The sequence below is a fragment of the Uloborus diversus genome, chromosome 1 (genome assembly GCF_026930045.1).
Source record: "Uloborus diversus isolate 005 chromosome 1, Udiv.v.3.1, whole genome shotgun sequence".
NCBI lineage: Eukaryota > Metazoa > Arthropoda > Arachnida > Araneae > Uloboridae > Uloborus > Uloborus diversus.
The window spans coordinates 117,432,871-117,453,660 of record NC_072731.1 but is presented as its reverse complement, the minus strand read 5'-3'; the positions used below and the strand labels follow the sequence as shown (position 1 = coordinate 117,453,660).

The 20,790-nt window shown below is 33.8% G+C and overlaps 1 protein-coding gene across 1 annotated transcript; it reads right to left on the bottom strand.

Annotated features, from left to right (window-relative positions):
* Positions 1-6,430: 6,430 nt before the first annotated feature.
* Positions 6,431-6,892, bottom strand: LOC129234536 (piggyBac transposable element-derived protein 4-like). The gene has a single exon (XM_054868554.1). The coding sequence runs from the start codon at positions 6,890-6,892 to the stop codon at positions 6,431-6,433; it is 462 nt and encodes a 153-aa protein (XP_054724529.1).
* Positions 6,893-20,790: the final 13,898 nt, after the last annotated feature.

Genomic DNA, 20,790 nt, shown 5'->3' with positions numbered 1-20,790 from the left:
TACCATCCAATTGTACGGTAGGTTACAAAATAAAAATGAATAAAGTTTGACCTTTCAACTCTCGGCATTTAGTAGATCAAACTAGCTACAATCGGACAGACTGACCTTTTTTAATTATTGAACTCCGACTTCCCAAATACATTATTTACAAATACGAAAATATGATCAAAGATGTGAGTGATAAGTCAGAGGAAAAATTTTTGAACAATACACACATTTTCAATAAAATTTCATCTCTACACAGTATAAAATGAAGTCTCCAAAAAGCATCTGTGTTTGAACGTACAAAGGTCCGGAAAAGGTTTGCAGACCGGTTCGAAAAAAATTCGATAAATATATCTTTTTTATTCCAATTTAGGCCCCAAAACACCTACATCCTTGAATTTTTGTACAAAATTACTTCAAGCCCCGGTGGTTTTCACCAGGGGGTTTTGGTTTTTAAATTAAGATTTTTTTTTTTGTAATTTTTAAGCTCAAATTTCGTGTAAATTCCCTATTAAAGGGGTGAAACTTTCTTGCACATATTAATGTTATATATCGATGGAAAAGGTGTAATTTTCCGCGTTCTACATAATTTGTTTCAATGCTCTAACCTACTTCCGGTGGGAGTTATTTGCGTTTTTAGCTCAAACATTTCTAAGCTTAACTGAAGTTTAGGCACTACTTTCATAATTAAATCTGTCAATAAAAAATGAAGGCATTGTCCCCCAATTTTCTTTTCAACACCATTGAAAAAGGTACATTTTTTATTCCAAATCTATTTCTACCTATGGTCGAAAAACTAAGTTTCTATTTCGAAAGGAAACCAGCTCATGTGCATCACATGACTTCCTTTCACGCCAATTTAATGATAAAGGCGCCTTGGAGTACGCAAGGAAACACTAATTATTTTCACCCTTAGTTTCTTGCGAACCGAAGCAAAAAAAACGTTTTACAGATTTATTTCCACATTTTTGGCAATTTTAATGTGATTCAGTGGTTAACTCTGTAAATATCAACAACATTGGCCGAATGAAAACTAGATTTAAAAATTAAAAAAGAAATTGCCAAGTTGGCGACAAAACTTGGTGGCAAAAAGCTTGGCCATATTTCACCAATTGCTCGCCAAATTATAGCACCGCTTGAGTTAACATTGAAATTAATGACGGTTTTCCCCAAAAAGGTGTGAAAGACCCCCTTAGAAACATCCGCATCTCTTCGAGAGACGATCCTTTTCCAATGTTAACGTCATTATCTCTTGATCATGAGGGATTTGTTTGATCTTTATTAGCCCTTTGGTTTCACATTTACGATAATCTTGACTAAATTCGATCTTGTAAGTTTATCTTATTCGTTTTCGCTTTCTTTTCAAATATCTTTGCAATTATAATAATGAACATATCTGAAAGTATGTTTCAATTCAGCATGCTTTACTTATATGCAAATTTTCAAGGCACTAGAGGGTGTTCTGGTTTAACCAGCAAGACCTCAAATTTTCGCGATCGTTAGTCCTAGATGCATACTTTTAATTGCAAAAATTTTCAAAATCGGATGCCGATTTAAGATATTGAAAGTTTGAAGCGAAAAAAAGGTCAAAAAGCACAAAAGTTAAACCTAACAATTTGAAAAATCACACTCTAAAGTAAGCGATCAGGGAAATAGAAATAATAAAAACATAGTGAACAAAAGCACAAAAAATGCAAGTCTAGTAATCACAATGCACCATCTAGTAATCACAATATCATTTTCAAATCTCTCCGCTACTTTTGTTTAATGATATTCTACTAGTTCGTGCTTTTTAAGGTAAATTGTCACAGCAATACAATAATTTTGCTTCTGTATCATGGAAAAAGAGATTTCATTTCTTCTTATATTTTAAATGCATAAGTCAAATTGAAAATTCTTTAATTGAAACTATTTATGATTTTTAGCTAATACCGAAAATGCCGGAATTTTACCTCAGCAATACCGATATTTTGAAATTGCAAATTTGCTCGAAATGCCGGCATTCGGTATACAGGAATTGCATTCCCTAATTACTTAACAGCGGATCAAAGATGAATGAAAATCAGGGTCAGTTGATGAGAACGTAAGCGGAATTCAAACTGGCTCTTCTGCATAAGAACTAAACTAGTCGCTTAACAATTACTCGAAAAAAAAAGTTAAAATGCTAGAAATAAACAAATATAAATTGAAAAAATACAAAAATCTAGGGGAAAAAATTGAAGTGAAATATGTACCAGAATTATATAAAAATACCAACAAGAATTAAACGGTAAAGCACAAAAAAAGATTAAAATAAGTGTAAATTAAAATTCAATTAAAAAAATCAAAGATTGAAGAAGCACAAGAAAGCGATAACAATACAAAAATAATTAAGAAAACAATGACAAAACCAGTAATTGTAGAATTCGTTAAAATATAAGAAAAAAGAAATCGGGTCGTCAACTAACTTGAAATACACGAGGTCGTAAAGTTACAAATGCGGCAGAGTTGAATTAGCAAATATACGAAGGAGTTTTAAAGGTAAAAAGTCAATTATTTTAACAATGTTACCCGGAATGACCAAATTGAAAGCAAAACTAGTGAATCGGGGGACTAAGAGATAAATGAACTGCACCGGGATCTTTTTGTGTATACGTAAAATCTCAAAACCTAAATAACAAAATAAAAGATAGAAAATATACAATGTTCAGAATTCCTCCGTTGCAAGCGACAAAAACAATATATTCAGTTTTTTAAATAGATATCATTTGAAATTCCAGATTTTTTCTTTCTATTTTAAACGATTAGTTACTGCATTCCCCCCCCCCTTTTTTTTTGTAATATGAACACTTTACCTCTTGCTTTGAAATGACTGTTAGTTTTGACATGAGATCTGAGTTTAAAGATGGAAAATTTAGCATACTAGTAGGGTTTCGAAAACTATGTAATGTGAATTGAAAGGGGGGTCGAGTATTAAGAGCCATTATTTTGAAATTCAGACAAAAAACGGAAATTTTGTTCGTTTTTTGTCTGTATCGTTTTCTGAGTTACCTGCAATTAATATAACATCAATTTGTAAAAATCAGAAAAATAAAGTATTACTAGTCTTTTTCTTTCTCTATACACACATATATACATTCTTACTACATCCTTAAGGTTTTAGAAGATCTAATCTGCATACTGGACACACGTTTTACGTACGAGAAAACGCATAAAATGAGCTACAAAAAAAAATATTTTCTGGAAAACAAGAGATCCCATGCTGCTTTCTTTTTCATGATATTTTACACATAGCCAGGTACCATAATATATAAAAGGTTTTTTTTTTCTAGTGATGCTGTTTTGAGTTAATTGTGATCAAAAAAGCACAATTTTTGATAATTTGAAAAATATCAGGGCATTTTTCTCCTAAAAAAATTAAACCTCAAACAAATTTTGTGTCATTTACTCTCTTCATAGTATAAACTTTCAGTATATGTTACATTTTTTTCGGGGGGTGGCTTTTTGGGAGAAATAACGCAGGTTCAACTTGCGCGAAAACGGATAAAATCCATTCTATGCGACCCCTTATCTGAAGAAAGCAACAACCCCCAACCAAAATAACTATGAAGTCGTCATCACTAGATACAGTACAACCAATTAATATAAACATAACCGTGGGGTGGTATTTCTGTAAAGAGCTAAAGCGCACTGAAATGCGACTTTTAGAATTTTTCTAAAAAGCGCTGCAAAACGTCAAACTTTAGGAATTTTTAACGAGCGAAAAAAATTTTTTGGAAGGCTAAAAATTTCAGAATGTTCACTTCTCACGACTTACTTTGACATATAAAAAAATTAGGAAAATCAAAAATGGTCACTGCCACACCTTGTCTGAACTTCAAAATAATGGCTCTTAAGCCGGGTTATGGGAAATGCGACAAACAGGTTACCCTTAGAGTTTTTGTAATGCAAAAATGTGTTCTTTTTAGGACCGAGGTCGGGTTATAGTGTGTGCGCACAGGACTGATACAGGCATTTAAAAAAGAATATTTCCTTGTTATTTTTTAAATTTTTAAATGGGTATATAATTTATTTAACCCGTAACAGGGGAGGTGAAAAAGTAGGACGTAACAGGCAATGTGAGGTCTGAGACCACTTTATTTAAAAAATTTTTTAAAAATTGTGTAATTAAGAAAATCAGATGCTGCAGTAAATAACTATTCGTAATACAAATGAATCTATTATTAATGATTTCATTTTAGTTCTTTAAAATGCACACAACATTTTAGTTCAAAAAAATTGAGTAATTTAAGTTACGGAAAACTTTGGCAGAACTTTAGCTATTAGTATTTCGCGTCGTATTTCGATTACTTATTCAGCCTTCATTGTCCCTAGAAAATAATTTCGTAACGTTTGTGAACATTTCAAACAACTCTCAACCTCATCCTGAATATTTTGCATGTCTTCCGCATAACGCGAGTAAGATAAATGTACCTATATCCGCGGCTCTAGCGTTAAGAGCCTAATGTCTACTACTGCCGAAGATAGTAGCACTGAAGGGGAGTTGCAATCTCGCCTACAGATACTGATAAGTAAGGGGGGTGTTCAAAGTCACAAAATGAAATAGAGGTGATCGGGTGAACTTTTGAGCGGTCTGTGAGACCGCACCTCCCCTGTTAAGGGTTAAGCAAGTGAAGGTATTACTTGAAAATAATAAAATTTGCATATAAAAGGCTCTTAAATTATCTCTCACAAATTAGGTGCTTGAGTACTTATTGAGAGCAATGTATTGGCAGATTTCTCTTTAAATTAGTAGTTGTTTAGAGATAGTATCGACGACCCTGAAAGATAAAACCTTTCCAAATTATGCTCCCTTCCTCCTGGCGTAGTTAAAAACTATCCTTACCACGGCAATTTTAAGTTTATGTTAAGCAATCGATTCGTATCACGTTAGAAAATTATATTTTTAAATTAATGTTCAAACAGTTAAGTTCTGAGTGTTATATATTATCCAAGTTATATTGTTCAGTCTAGCTAGAAGCTGAGAGGTTTGCAGTTTTTTTCAATTCCGAAAAAGGAAATCAATGGGTTGATCACAGGCATCAATCCTCGCTGATGAACATGCGTCCCAAACATTTCAATGAACGACACCGACACTTCGATTGCATCCCGTTACCACCATACAAAGTGGCCAGATTTAACACGTTGAGCGCCATTTCAGCCATCGGTGGCTGACACAAGACTTTCCGTTTAGGCCGCGTCACCCATCGGTGGCTGACAGCGTGTAACATGAGAACTATAAAATTTTACACTATTTTACGGAATTACAGAAAATTTATTTAAAATTTAGTTAATTTGGTATCATTGCAGGATTAATGGGATTCATTGTAACATGGCAAACATAAAAATGGTTTTCCTTCACAAGTATCACAAAATGTTACAACACGCTTGGTCTTTCTCCTTGCCATCACTCTACCATCTTTTCTTACATTTTTGTCATAACATAATTTACAGTAATTTCGAACTTCAGAGACTTTTCCCGATTTTCTTTCGAGTTTGTGTTTTTTTCCGAATCTTCTTGCAATTCTGCTTGGTGGAATGTCTTTTTTTTTCACAACTTGTAAGTTGGACTGCTAATTTTTTCCGAAGTTCGGTAATGCTAAATTTTTGCCTCGTAATATTTTTATATAGAATGTAACTATTTACAACCGTAGTATTTAATAACAATTCGAAAGCTAGTTTTCTATACCATTTTAGAGACTTGCGTAATGGATTGTTGTAGGCGTTCATTTGGTCGGATAAGTCGACAGCTGACTTTTGTCTGTTGTAATCTACTATAATTTGTGGCTTGATCTGGCCTCCTGATCGGCATTCAACATTCACCATTTCTGACGAGTGCTTTGTCGATAGAACTAGGATGTCTTTCTTATCTTTCCACTTCAAAATAGTTATCCCCTGGTTATTTTCCTTTGCTATTACTTCTCCTCGTTTTAATTTTGTTGAAAGCACTTGGTGCGAATTTCCTCTTCGATTTGTACGTATTATTCCCACTAAATGAATGTTTTTACTAATTTTTCGGCTAATTCTAAACTTGTGTACCAATTGTCCGTATAGAGCGTGTGACCCTTATCAAACAAATCTTCGCAAAGAGACATTACAATATTAGTGGGCGTAGTTTTTTCTTTTTCTTAAGTTTTCCCTGTGTATACGCGGAGAGCATAGGTTTATCCCGATCCACAGCACAACTTAAATATTTTAATTCCATTTTTATGGCGCTTTTGTTTTAAATACTGCCTAAATACAATGCGGCCACGAAATGGAATCAAGGATTCGTCAATACATATGTCCTCGGTCGGATTGTAATATTTTGTGTAATTGGTCTCCAAAATGTCTATAATTGGTTGTATTTTATATAAACGATTGGAACCATTATCTTTTTCGTTGTCTACAAAATGTAGCATTCTTAGTAATAATTCAAATCGGTTCCTTACATGACCGCTTTTGCAAACGCTTGCAAATAGGCAGGATCATTAGACCAATAGTGATGTATGGCCGGCAATTTTACTAATCCCATCCATAGGACGAGTCCAAAAAACCTCTTTATTTCAGACGTACTTGTTTCTGTCCACTTTGCCAAGCGCTGCGTGTATCCAGTTTCTATTTTCTGTGCTGCATATAAATTTGTTTGTTCGGCAATTTGCTCGATCAGTTCATCCGGCACAAATAATTGATAGCTGGTTTCTACGGCTATATCTGATCCTATATGCTCCCTTACAAACCCCGAAGGATGTGTAAATGGCACAATCTTTGGCTGATTGCCCCTCGGGTCATGCCATTCTTCAACACTCTCCTCCTCCTCGTCAGAGGATAAAAATACATCCATTCTAGGCCGTTTTCTAGCAAAAATAATTTCACTGCTGCTGTCGCTTTCACACTCTCGGACTGACATTTTGACGCTCAGGGCCAAAAACTGTAATGAAATGATTTGTCGCAAAGGGAACACCGGCCACGCATCCATTTCGAAGAAATCTTATATGGACGGGCCAAGCGGTAAGGAAAACAAAACAGACTTGGCGCGTAACGTGTTGAATCAATGACTATAGGTATCACGTTCCAAACGTACACTATGTTCTACTGCGATCGGAAACACCGGTCCTTCAATACCAGCTCTTCAATCGAAGCGGCGCGCGTGGCCTGAACGGAATTGTCTTAGAAATACGCGTAGCGCTCAACGTGTTAATCATTACCTAGAGATTTGACCTCCGCTCACCAAGCACCCTTTAAAGAACTAATGGGCTTCACTCCCTAGTTGCTCCCAATGCCGCTGCAATGTTCCCCAATGTCGCGTACGGTGGGTTACGATGATTTTGGGACCGCTGCCCCTCTCAGGAAGTCATGAATATCCGGCCCCTGTACACCAGTATCAACCTGGTAGAAATTGAGCACAGAGGAGATAAGACTACAGACACAGAAGCGAACAAATTTAAATAAATTAATCATATGATACTGCTTTGTGACTGGTCTGTCCTCTGAAGACCAATCTTGGAAGTATCACTGTCATGCCGTTTTAAAGTCTACGAATCTTTTTTAATACACCCTGTATGAGTTTGACCCTCAGTTTTCTGTTTGTCAACAGGGGCAGCAATGACTTAGATTCTAACATACATAGATAGAAGGATAATATCCACTAAAATATCAATTTAGCAGCTTTCCAGGCCTCAGTTCCATTCAGAAAGCATGTCAGGGATATTTTCAAAGGCAGTTTTAATTCATTTTGGATATTGATCCGATCCAGTTGGGCAGCTGCTATATGTATTGCAAAATCAAATGTGGACTATCTTTATCCATAGAGTATTGGCTTGTATTACTGCCCGAGGTTGGCTTTACAATTTGCTGAAATAAAAGTTATGTCTTCAGCTGTTATGCTTGAAAATGCGTTCTGATTTGTAACCATGTTTTGAAGTATGAGAGTCTCGTTGGAAAGTCCGTAAATATTACCCATTCAGATTTTTTCCCCAAGGTTTAAAATCAAGAATGACCTAAATTAACGAAGGAATACGAGTAAGTTATTAGCATTCTTGAAAATAGATTTTAGATTGGATATTTATCGTCTATTGAAGCAAAGATAATTAGCAAGAAGCATAGCTGAAAAAATATCTAGACATTTCTGTTTGAGAGTAAATTAATAAAATTCTAGCTTTTCCTTTCCTTTCAGTCTATTCATGTGACGTTGAATTGAAAATGTCCCCCCTTTTCCTTATAAATATTTCAGTACTGTCGCCAGAGTTCAGATTATACATGTGTCAGGTATACTGTCAAGGTGTTAAACTCCAAGCTGGATTGACGCCCAGCAAGAGACGGGGTGCCCCCTCCTGTGCTTCAAACTAAAGTTTATCGATAAGAGATGGAGTAAGGTGGAAGATAGAAGGAAATAGCAAAAAAAAAAAAAAAAAAAAAAAAAAAAACAGACGTACTAGTGTCCGCTTCGTGAAACACACGTACGGTACAAATTAAACAGGGAATCCCCAAAGAGCACATCGAGACGTTTTTGACCCATAAATTATGTGCCCTGATCCTCTCGTTTTCGAAATATAGGGTGTTAATGTCTGCTTAATAAAATTTGGCAATTTTAATCACTTGAGAAAAATTGAAAACAGCTCCTCATTTCACGTAATTTGTGGTAATTCATTTCGGAATTTCAGTGTATTTAAGTGTGTTTTACCAACTAATTTAAGTGATAATTCTTATTAAATATGTTGTTTTTCTTAATCTAGGAGAATAAATATGAATCAGTACAGAAAACAGGCCAATTTGATTTCATGTATAGAAAATAAAATAGATGGTCTTCGATGTTGAAATAAAAGTCGTGGGTTACGGTATCAATTCATATAAAAAAAAGAAAAAAATATCAGTACATTAAGTTTTAGTCTGACCACTGTTTGGAAGAACTTTTCAAATTAACTAGAAAGTAAAAAATTAACTAAAGATTTTTAAAGAAAACATGGCATGTTAGATGCCAGTAGTATGCACCGCAAAATTACATCACGAACAGGGAGAAATAGTTCCTTAAAATTTACTAATAGTCGACGTTCATTTTAACAATCCCTCTTGTTTGAAAAAAATCCGTAGCTACAGCTTAAAAGTCCTATAACGTAAATGCACAGTATGTTGCATGTTTATTCTTTTTTTCCAAATACTTTAATAACTTTCTAAAGTTATGTATCAAGCTAACTGCAATCAGTTATTAATTTTCTGTTTAGTGCCCCACAATGCTTGGACATTATAAGATATGCCTGTTGCAAGCCTGGGTTATCAGAAATTCGGTCGCCTCTATTTAAAACGCCTTCTGAATTTTGTCTTTAACAGGAGGTTAACCGCTGCAATTCCCGTGCAAGATTTAAGTTCATGAAATGATCCTGGGGCCACAATAGTCTATGTTTTAATCATTCCTTTTGTTCAGTATAATTGTTTGTCAGTAGCACATTTTTGATTTTCGACAGGTTTCCTTTTATCTCTTGTTATTATTTAACATTTATCCACAAATTAAAATCTCTGAATTCATTTTCCTTATTCATATTTCCTGAAGAAATTAATTTCCTTGATCGCGTCGTTCCCTTTTAAGAATACACGCTAAGAGCTGGGGTGAGGTGAACGAAAATATTAGATTTTTATACAGTTTAATTTTATGTAATAGATGCTTTCGGATTTGCTTCACTTTCTGATAGAAAGGTTGATGCTAATGTGAGTTTTGGGGAACTGGCGTAGTTATGCAAATTGGGACACATAGAAATGAATCGATTCTAAAGGAATTCCTTGAAACCCTTTTTCCAATTTGAAGGATGTTTAAAAGACAATGTTGGTGTTATCTTGGAAATTTCTCTCCTTCTGAAAAAAGGATGTCTGAATACTTTTCCTGATCCAGATCGATATTTTTAGAGATTATTGAAGTTATTTTAAAAGTGTAACCCTTTTTTAGCAGTGTTTCTTAGAAATGAAAACCCTTATCCTTAAATGTGAATCTTAAGGATTATTATCTGTATTATAACGGAGAGTTTTGGTGGCTACTATTTCAATGGGACTTTTTAGGGACTGTGGTCTTTACTCTTATGGAGAATCCGAAAACTGTTTTTACACTGAAAAAACATTTTTTCAGCGTCAGATGTCTACATTCTACTGAAGTTTTTTTCTTGTGCAGTTGTCTTTATTTTAATGCGAATTTCTAAGAGCTGACGCTATTCTAATACTGTTACCGTTATTCTAATGACCTTTCGGTTTTTTTTTTTTTTTTTTTTCAGGAAAAAGACATTAACGGCTCGCTTACCCTTTAAAAAAAAAAAAAACTGAAAGTTCAGGTAGTTTTCTGACTTATTTTAACAGAATACTTCCGTAATGCTTCAAAACGTATTTTTGCCTTACAACAACGGATATATCACAAAAGGAAATAATGAAAACGGAATTTTTCCATTTCTAGGGTTGCCGCTATGCTGTACTTTGTTAGTATTCTAATTAGCCTTCAAGTTATGATAAACATCACTTTTTGTTAGTGCTTATTAAATCGCACTGTTACATTTTGTTAATTAAAAGCTTATTTAGAATAACAACTCAGATGTCGTTGACAAAATAGATAGCTTGCTATTTCATGTCTGGAGAGTAATATACTCGTATGGTGAAATAGTTTTTACGCCTTTGGGCTTTGTAGATTTGAAAAATGTTCGCGCCATTTTCAGACAGGCAGATGTGTTTTAATCGCTCTGGTGGTTTGATGTGGGTTTTTTCAAAAAATTCTATTCGTTAGACATATTGTGTGTGTTAGCGGTGAGAATAGTTTTAGGATCTCGTGTTATCCATTAAAATAAGGCTATTGGATTCCTTGTATCTAGATGTAATGAAGAAACTTAAATTTAGCACCGCTGGTCACATGTAAGTATTGTGGAATATCTTTGTACACGTTAATATACAAATTTATTTTTCTTGTTAATATGCATTTGATAGAATTCAGATGGTAGCCGATTTAGAATTAATAGAACTATTATAAAGTTATTGTTTGTGCTCTAACGCATTGTATTCTTGAGTCATTAAAACATTAAGTGCCAACATTTCGTATCAAGCGGAGATTATCGTGGTGTGCGAGCAAGACAGAAAAAATCACTGTTTTTCTTTTTTTCTGACAGATTGAAAGTAAACATTTTAAATCTCTAAAAGAATTTTTTGCTGTTATATTTTTTTGCGAAAAGGCATAGCATATTGTTAATCTTTGAAAGTATAATTAATATTTTGACAAGAATAAGTTTTCCTGACTATTTAGAAATCTGGAAACATTCATTACTCCTTTCGGGGTTTCATTCATAATAATAAATATAAATTAATTTATTTGTTTAGGATCTCATCCAACAACTTATTTGAGATTATTGCAGAAAGTTTAGCTTAAGTATAATGATTATGCACTAAAAATCTATGTTGTTATTCCAACGAATGAAAAATGCGGAAATCACCGGGGGGGGGGGGAGGTATACATCATCTGAGCCAAAAATTCTTTACGTGTATGTCAATGATTCTGTTTTTAAACATAGTAATGGGTATGCGGTACTTCTCCATCAGGTATATTATTTCATGATAAAGTCAACCGGTTTCTAATGGTATTTTATTTGATTCATTCTGCAAATAAAAATATTCTATTTTAATGTATGCTTTTCCATGCCACGGCAGAATATGTACGAGGGGATGTCGAAGGAAATCTCGAACAGTATCAGGATCAAAATTTGGTGTTATATTTGAATCCACTAATTTCCGTGTTGGTAGTTTTCGATTATTTTTATTCATCTGAAGGTGATAAATTTCGTGATGCTTGAAAAGAGCTGTATGGTAGGTAAGTTATCAAGAAAAATTTTCCCTCAATATATTTGAGTAAATACAAACTTAAAAAATAATAGTTTTTGAATGGTTAACTATTTTTCTATTATATATCATTTTAAAGATTGGATAGAAAAACGAGAATGAAATTTCAGTAAAACATATGAAAATGAGGAACGGAAAAGTAGATGAACGGAAAATTTCGAAAACGGAAAAATGGATTAACGGAAAGAGAAATAGAATTTTCGTTAAATCACGGGAAATTTATAAACGGAAGAACAGAACAAAACGGAGAAATGGAACTTCTGTTAAGTCACGGAAAATAATTTAACGGAAACGTAATATTTACGTCAACTTTGCTGCTGATACTTTATCCGTTATTTTCAGGAAACTTTTTTAAGTGTACCCTTAGTTCTGTTTCTTGGCAGAAATCGATGCAACAATAGAGATAGCTCACAACAAGCCAGACGCAATCTGATAGAAATCGGGATTTTTAGGGAAGTGTCAAATTTATTTGCAAAGTTTCCTTATTCAAACGGTAGTTTTTTAGAGACTGATGTCTGAATTTCAATGTGGAAATTTAAGGATTGTTGTCATTACTCTGACGCGAAAACTTGCATTCTATTGGTTTAAGCCTGTTTGTTGAACAAGTGTTACTCGACGCAACTTTTATTTTCGATGTAGACTATGCAACGCGAAGCGACGTTACTAGTTCAGAATATATGAAAATCAAAAAGCATTGTCTGATTTGGCATGCTGAAAATCTACGGCGAAATATCTTAAGATCCTAGATTTTATAGAATAGCATTTAGTTAATTTGAGCATGCTCTTAGACATATGTAGTTTGTAGAGATTGCCGTATTTTCTTCAGCATTTCATTTCAGGCATGTTCCAAATCATTCCCAAGTTTAGTTAAATATCTGTTACAAATCTCGCATTTTGATTTATACGGGAAAAAGAAATATAAGTTGAGGTGCCATTAGCATTTTAATGGGTTTTGCAACATTCTTGTGGTAGTTGCATAACACTTAATTACTAATTTACAATTTTTTAACTAACAACCGCTACTTCAGGAATGGAGCAAACTTTGTAAAATGTTTTAAAGCTACTAGGCCCGGCGATGCACGGTCTGTCTTGAAAATAAAAGTTTGTTCAGTAACGCATGTTTAACAAGTAGGTTTACACAAAAGTGAAAAAAGTACAAACTTTCACGTCAGAATAACGACGACATTCCCAAAAATCACATTAAAATTAGGACATTAGACTGTTAAAATTTTTTCCTGAAATTAACGGATAAAGTACCGGCAGCAAAGTTACCGTAAGCATTAAGTTTCCGTTAAATTATTTTCCGTGACTTAACACAAGTTCCATTTCTCCATTTAGTTCTGTTCCTCCGTTTATAAATTTCCCGTGATTTATCGAAAATTCAATTTCTCTTCTTTCCGTTGATCTATTTTTCCGTTTTTAAATTTTGTGTCTTTACAAAACTTTTGGTTCTTGATTTTTCGTAGCGCTGTTTTTTAGTTTTTCAATTTCATATATTATACTGAAATTTCATTCTCGTTTTTCTATCCTATCTTTAAAATGAAATATAATAAAAAATAGTCAATCATTCAAAAACTATTATTTTTTTTTAATTTGTATTTAAATTTCAAATATATTTTGAGTGAAAATTTTGCTTGATGACTTACCTATTACACAGCTCTTCTTCAAGCAACTGTCATGAAATTTATCCCCTTCAGATGAATAAAAATAATCGAAAAGTACCAACAAGGAAATTAGTGGATTTAAATATACACCAAATTTTGATGCTGATACTGTTCGATATTTCCTTCGACATCCCTTCGTACATATTCTGGCGTGGCATGGAAAAGCATACATGAAAAATAGAATATTTTTATTTGCAGAATGAGTCAAATAAAATACCATTAAAAAACGGCTGACTTTATCATAGTATAATGTACCTGATGGAGAGTACCGCATACATATTTACTGTGTTTAAAAACAGAGCATTGACATACACGAAGAATTTTTGGCTCAGATGATGCATACTCCCCCCCCCCCCGGTGATTTCCGCATTTTTTGCTCATTGGAATAGCAACATAGATTTTTAGTGAATAATCACTATACTTAAGCTAAACATATTAATCAGTTCGTTTTACCCGAAATGTTTTTACAAGAAATTTGCAATAATCGCAAATAAGTTGTTGGATGCAATCCTAATAATATAAATTACTTAAATTTATATTTATTATGAATGAAATTCCGAAAGGAGTAATGAATGTTTCCAGATGTCTTGGTATTCAAGAAAACTTATTATTGTCAAAATTTTAATTGTATTTTCAAAGATTAACAATCTGCCATGCATTTTCGCAAAAAATATAACAGCAAGAAATACTTTTATTTAGAGATTTAAAGTGTTTACTTTCAATCTGTCAGAAAAAAAAGAAACTGAGTGATTTTTTTTTTTCTGTCTTGCTCGCACACCACGATTAATCTCCGGTTGATATGAAATGTTGGCAATTAACATTTTAACGACTTTCAAGAATACAATGCGTTAGAGCAAAAACAATAACTTTATAAAAGTTCTATAAATTCTAAATCGGCTACCATCGGAACTCTATCAAATGCATATTAACCAGAAAAATACATTTGTATATTAACGTGTACAAAGATATTCGACAATACTTACATGTGACCAGCGGTGCTAAATTTAAGCATCTCCATTACATCTAGATACAAGGAATCCAATAGCCTTTATTTTAAATGGATAATACGAGATCCTAAAACTATTCTCACCGCTAGAACACACAATATGGCCAACGAATAGAATTGTTCGAAGTATTGAGCAAAATAATACACCGCAATAATATTCTAATATTGACGCAGTAAAACCCACGTCAAATCACCAGAGTGATCAAAACACATCTGCCTGTCTGAAAATCGCGCGAACATTTTTTCAAATCTGCAAAGCCAAAAGTTGTAAAAACAATTTCACCATAGGAGTATATTCCTCGCCAGACATGAAATAGCAAGCTATCTATTGTGTCTACCACATCTGAGTTGTTATTCTAAATAAGCTTTTAATTAACAAAATGTAACAGTGCCATTTAATAAGCACTCTCAAATAGCGATGTTTATCATGACTTGAAGGCTAATCTGAATGCTAACAAAGTACAGCATTGCGGCAACCCTATAAATGAAAAATTTCCATTTTCGTTATTTCCTTTCGTGATATGTCCGTTGTTTTAAAGAAAAAATAGAATATTTGAAGCATTACGGAAAAATCTGTTAAAATAAGTCAGAAAACTACCTGAACTTTCAGTTTTTTTTTTTTTTTTTACTTTGTACGCTAGCCGTTGATGTCTTTTTTCCTGAATAAACAAAAAAAAAAAAAAAAGCAAAGGTTATTAGAATAACGGTAACAGTATTAGAATATCGTCAACTCTAAAAAAAATTGCATTGAAACAAAGACAACTGCACAAGGAAAAATCTTATGTAGAATCTAGACTTCTGACGCTGAAAAAAATCTTCAGTGTAAAAACAATTTTCAGATTCTCCATAAGAGTAAAGACCACAGTCCCTAAAAAGTCTCATTGAAATAATAGCCACCAAGACTCTCCGTTTAACTTTCAGGTTTTTTTTTTAGTAGTGTAGTCTCTAAAATCTCAGAATTATAAGGAAATTTTAGAAATATAGTTAACATTCCCTTAATAATCTCAATTCCCATCAGATTGTGTGATGCCTTGCGTGAGTTATCTTGAACGTTGGATCGATTTCTGTAAAGAAAGAGAACTAGGGGTACATGTGCTGTGAAACATGTTATTTTCTCTCAAATAAGAAAGCTAAAAAACTCATTAGAATAAAGGCAAATCTGGTTCAGGAAAAGTTTTCCAAAACCCCTTATTAAAAGTGAGAGAATGTTTCAAAATAACATCAACACACATTCTGCCTTGTAAACTCTGTTTAAATAAGAACAATGGCTTCGAAGGATTTCTTTAGAATAAATTCAATTCTATGCATCCCCATTTGCATAATTACGCCAATCACTAAAAGCTCATATTAGCATTAACCTTTCTATCAGAAAGTTAACTGTCTTAAAGTTAAATGTCAAATCTGAAAGTCTCGATCAGATAAAAGTTAAATGTAAGTCTCCATTAGTATTTTCCTTCACCTCATTCCAGCTCTTAGTGTGTATCCTTTCCAGGAAACTATGCGATTAAGGAAATTATTTGCTTCAAGAAATATGAATAAACACATTAAACAATTTTAAGCAGCACATAAATTTAAAAAAAAAAAACACAAAGGAAAAATGAAAGAATGCTCTCGAAATTAAAAATATAATACTGACTAACATGATACTGGAAAAAAACATTAAAACATAAAAAATTGTGGCACCAGGATCTCTGTAAATAGAGTTAAAACTTCTTTAAAAAATTCAATTCCTATTGATTTCTACCGAGAAGACGGAACTAGGGAGGGGTAAATGAGCCGTGAAGTATGATTTCCTCTTAAATAAGAAAACTAAAAAGGTCACTAGAATAAAAGAAGCAGTCCCAGGATAGCGTGAACAGTCTATAAATCCGCATTAGAACAAGGAAAACAGGGCTCAAAAATCCCCAGTAGAATCTAGGCATTAGTCAACAAAAAAATCCTTACTTGAATGAGAAAGTTTTTAAAATATACATAAGAGACAAGACTACAGTCCCTGAAGAGTCCCATTAAAATGAGGATATTAGTCTAAAACCCTCCGTTAGAAATCGGAAAATATCCCTTAAGATTCACCTTTAGGATAAGGACGTGGATTTCTTAGGAATGCGGCTAAAATAACTTATTTTTTCAATGAAGTCAAATATCTGTGTATAAATGTCAATCCAATACGGAAATAAGTTCCAAATCTCTTTTTCAGAAGGAGAGAAAGTTCGAAAAGAACATTAACATTGCCTCTTTGAATTCTATCCGAATTGGAACAATAGCTTCGAAAAATTTCCTTTTGAAAAAATTCAACTCTCTCGTGTCCCCGTTTGAATAACTACGCCAGTTCCTCAAAATTCACATTAACCTCAATCCTTTGTTCCAGATAGTTGACGGCAATCCTATAGGTCCCGATTAGATAAAAATGCATTGAAAAAGTGTCCATTAATGCTTTCCTCCACCTCACCTAGCCTTTTGGTGTCTATTTTTAGGTTGTAACATAAATAGTTTCGCGAAAGGAAGGCTGAGTTTGGATGTCGACATTGGTCTGCTGATCTTGCGCCGGAGAAGGTCCCGCACCGTTCGCCAGACCCGTTTGGAATTCACCCCCAAATACGTGAAATTAATGCTTCCTGAAGTATACTACGGACCACAGCGTAGTGATTCCGTCTGTTAAAAAAATCCTTCCTAAAAAGAAGGGGAAATTTTGAGTCCTCGGTACAGGAAAAGCCTAAATGAATTTTAGTCGAGAGACTGTTAGTGATTTTAAAACGTAGGAGGAAAATCTCTTAAAAGGTTTTTTTATTAGCCTTTCGAATGAGATTACATTTAAAACGATTAGTATTTCGAGTAGCTAATCCTAACTAGAATTTACCGGAAGTGAATTTTCACTGAGAAGCAGCATTTTACTCTCAGCAGGTGCCGGAGAAATGTATTTAGAGCCAGCCGTTAATTAGCTGGTGTCAGCTGAGCGACAGCGCACATGCTCGGTGTCTTCAGCACTTGCTGCGAATTTTTCACTGAACTTTGTCTGATTGTGTAACTTTTGGTATCGCTCATTTGCTTTCTAAACACTGTTGCAAGTTCAGATTGGAATCTCAATATTCGCATTTTCTGCCTCTCCGAGTGGAATGCGACTGAATGTTTCTTAGTAGCTACTGGTGGTCTAGATGGGTACTACCCCACCCCCTCTTAATCTGTAAAAACGGCTAAGAATCAAACTGTTTAATACAGGCAGTCCACTAGCAGCTTCGTACCTGTGAAGCCCACAGTTTCTCGGAGCAGAGGTCCAGATAACTGTTTGTAGCAGATCCCTTCACTACGCCAGAGGTTACGATAATGAACAAGCGCTGAAACCAACTGCTAACCTCTCAGCTTCTAGAAGGGGAAATGCAACTTGGATATCGTTCTGTTCCAGAAAATATCATTTACGAAAATCACCTAGACGAAATGTGGGAATCGGAACGTACATTTCTCCAAAACCCAACATATTAGAACGTGTAAATGACCATTTGCAGCAGAAATAGTGGGATACTCTGGTAACAAAAAAAAAAAAAAAACCCTTGAAACCACGATTGTGAGTGTTAAGCAATTTGTTGCTGTGTGGAGGGGGAAGGGCTTCAGCTTGAAAGCTCGCGATTTTCAGAGTAGTTTAGCTTGAAAAGGTCATGTAAAACATGTTAGGTTGTTACTACATTTTGTACATGCCAGTACATCTTCCTGATAGAAAGCCATCAAACAGTTGATGATAAAACAAGATAAATAAGTTTTTCTCGCTGTCATGAAATTAACTTACTCATTCATAAGTGCTTTCTTTCTCAAAAAAAGAGAACTGCTCAGTGCTAGGTTCTGCTCAGGAGGAAACAGTGCAACGGTGAAAGTGGGAATAGTAACTAGTCCTCATTGGGCGATACAGACCTTTAACCGTTCCTAATTTTGTAAAAAAAATATTCACACAATAGCCGCATTTTTAAATTTTGCAATGAGTGTTTAAAATTACGTTCTCTGTCGTATGCCCATTAATGCAACCAAAAAGGAACTATGAAAAACTCAGGAAAAAAAAGTGGAAAGTGAAACAGCAGCCATTAAAAACTAGAATAAAATTCAAAATATAATACTTGGTAGATTTATATTGCAGCTTTGAACTTGTCATTAATTTAAATTTATTGTTAATCATGCATGGGTTGTTTTATAGTACAATGTAAAAAAACTCTAAAAAAAATAAAACGTGGTTCAATGCGACTTTCACATTAACCCTTTGGAATTGCAGCTGTAATGTAACTCAATTACACAATTGATCAAAAGGTATGTTTCATAACGCTACATACAATAAAATATGCATCAAAATATCAATTTTTATCTATGTATTAAATCTTAAAAAGTTGAAGTCTATGTTCTGTGGAGTTGAAACGCTGTTGACACTTTTTTCTATGTTAGGCAGAAGAAAACATTCGGCTTTTATGATTTATTTAATCGATGATAGTCTTTATTCCCATCATCCAAGTGACGGGATTTTCCTTTCGTTTCGATCAGAATTAACGGAGATATAGTCTGATCCATCGAATTCAATAATTCCTAATTTTAACATTCGCTAAATTTAAATTCTCATTTTGGCGATACGAAATACGGCATCTTATCGATTTTATCAGTTCATCGCTAAAACGTTCAATGTCGTGTTCCATTAGATCGTTTAACACAGGTCCATCAGAAAAGCATTTAGAATAACGGTTTAAGAATTGATTTAATTGAGTGATTTGAGAATTGACAGGTTCTGATTCGACTAGTTTGTTTCGATTATGACCTCAAATCGTTCATTGTGGAACCATGCCTAAGTAGAGAATGTCGAATTGTTTATCTGCTAAATTCTTTGTCATCCATCGTAATTAATAAATTCACGTATTCTTCACATTTAAAGAACGGTTTTTAGCACATTAATGTGGTAAATTTGGTACCACTCCTTTCCCCCAGGGATTTTCGTTAGATAATTCGTTTCACATATCCAACTGCGAACAAAACTGGTACCACATCGTTGGGGAGTCGTCTTTTATTTAAAGCAGTTACGAAACTGGAGTCTTGATAACGCTGTAGTGTTAACAATGTTTTGGTTCATTAACGGGCCCTTAAAAGTCTTCAAAGTCTTTTTTTCTTTTTATGTAGCTACCTACTTTCCAGAAACAATTTTTTCTGGGAACAATTGCTTAAAAACTAACAAATGTTTATATAATTCATAAAATGAATTGTATTGGTAATTAGTTAGTACATTTGTTATGCATAGTTTATTTTAAACAGGTTCCAAAAAGGTATTTTTTATTTTGATAAAAGAGTATGAACCCTGTAACTGTACCCTGTGATTTTATTGTATTTGTAGAACCGTAGCAGCTGTTTGTTAGTCCAAAATTAAAATAACTGAGACAGCATTTTAATTTTTCGTTTTGAATTACTTTTTAATCACATTATGCTAATGTTCTTAGATTGTCTTATGAATTCATTCGAAACATGTAATTTTTATGTAGTAAAAGTTATAGTATTTAAATATTGATTTTAAGAGTTTTTGCGAAGTGAATTCCTTCATAGTTTAAGCAGAAATTTTAAATGTCATTCTTGAAACTCTAATTTTTGTGTATGAATGTGTTTTATTTCCTTTACAGATGATGTATTTGTAGGCTTAAAATGTATCGAACCCATTAATTCCTTTAACAAAAGTTGATCATCCTTTAGACTTTTTGTTAAGCTTTCATTACTGAGTAAAATGATTGACTAGTAAAGAAAAAAATCGAGGGAAAATCCCTTAAAAATAGTTACTATAATATCTCGTTTATGCACCAGTCCAAACATACAGTTGAAAAAGGCATGTAAATGTAAAAGTTTGTTAAAAATTCTAAATACATAAGTTCCATTGAAATTATGAGTAAGAATGAAGCTAAAGAAAATTAGTTCATTTAATAGTAGGTCGATACCTGACTTCCAGGAAAATAAACAGGAAAAAAAATAAGGTTTATAATGCGGAAAAAAAGGTGGCGGCAAAAGGAGAATGTACGGCTTCGTTAGGACGACGAGAGCTGATGACTTTTGAAGCTTTTTTTTTTGAGATGGGAGAGTGAAAAGAATTTCGGCAAGCATAGCGAAGAGATCGGCATCATAGTATCATGATACATCGGTTCGGATGATACATCGGTTTTCTGGTACAGATGCTGGACGGTCTTTTATTCCGTGCGTTTTCTAGTTGCTTGGAGACGGTCCTTTCTTCCTTTGCTTTTGTTTCCCGGGAAACATAAGGACACTCTCGGAGAAGTCTTTTCCGCA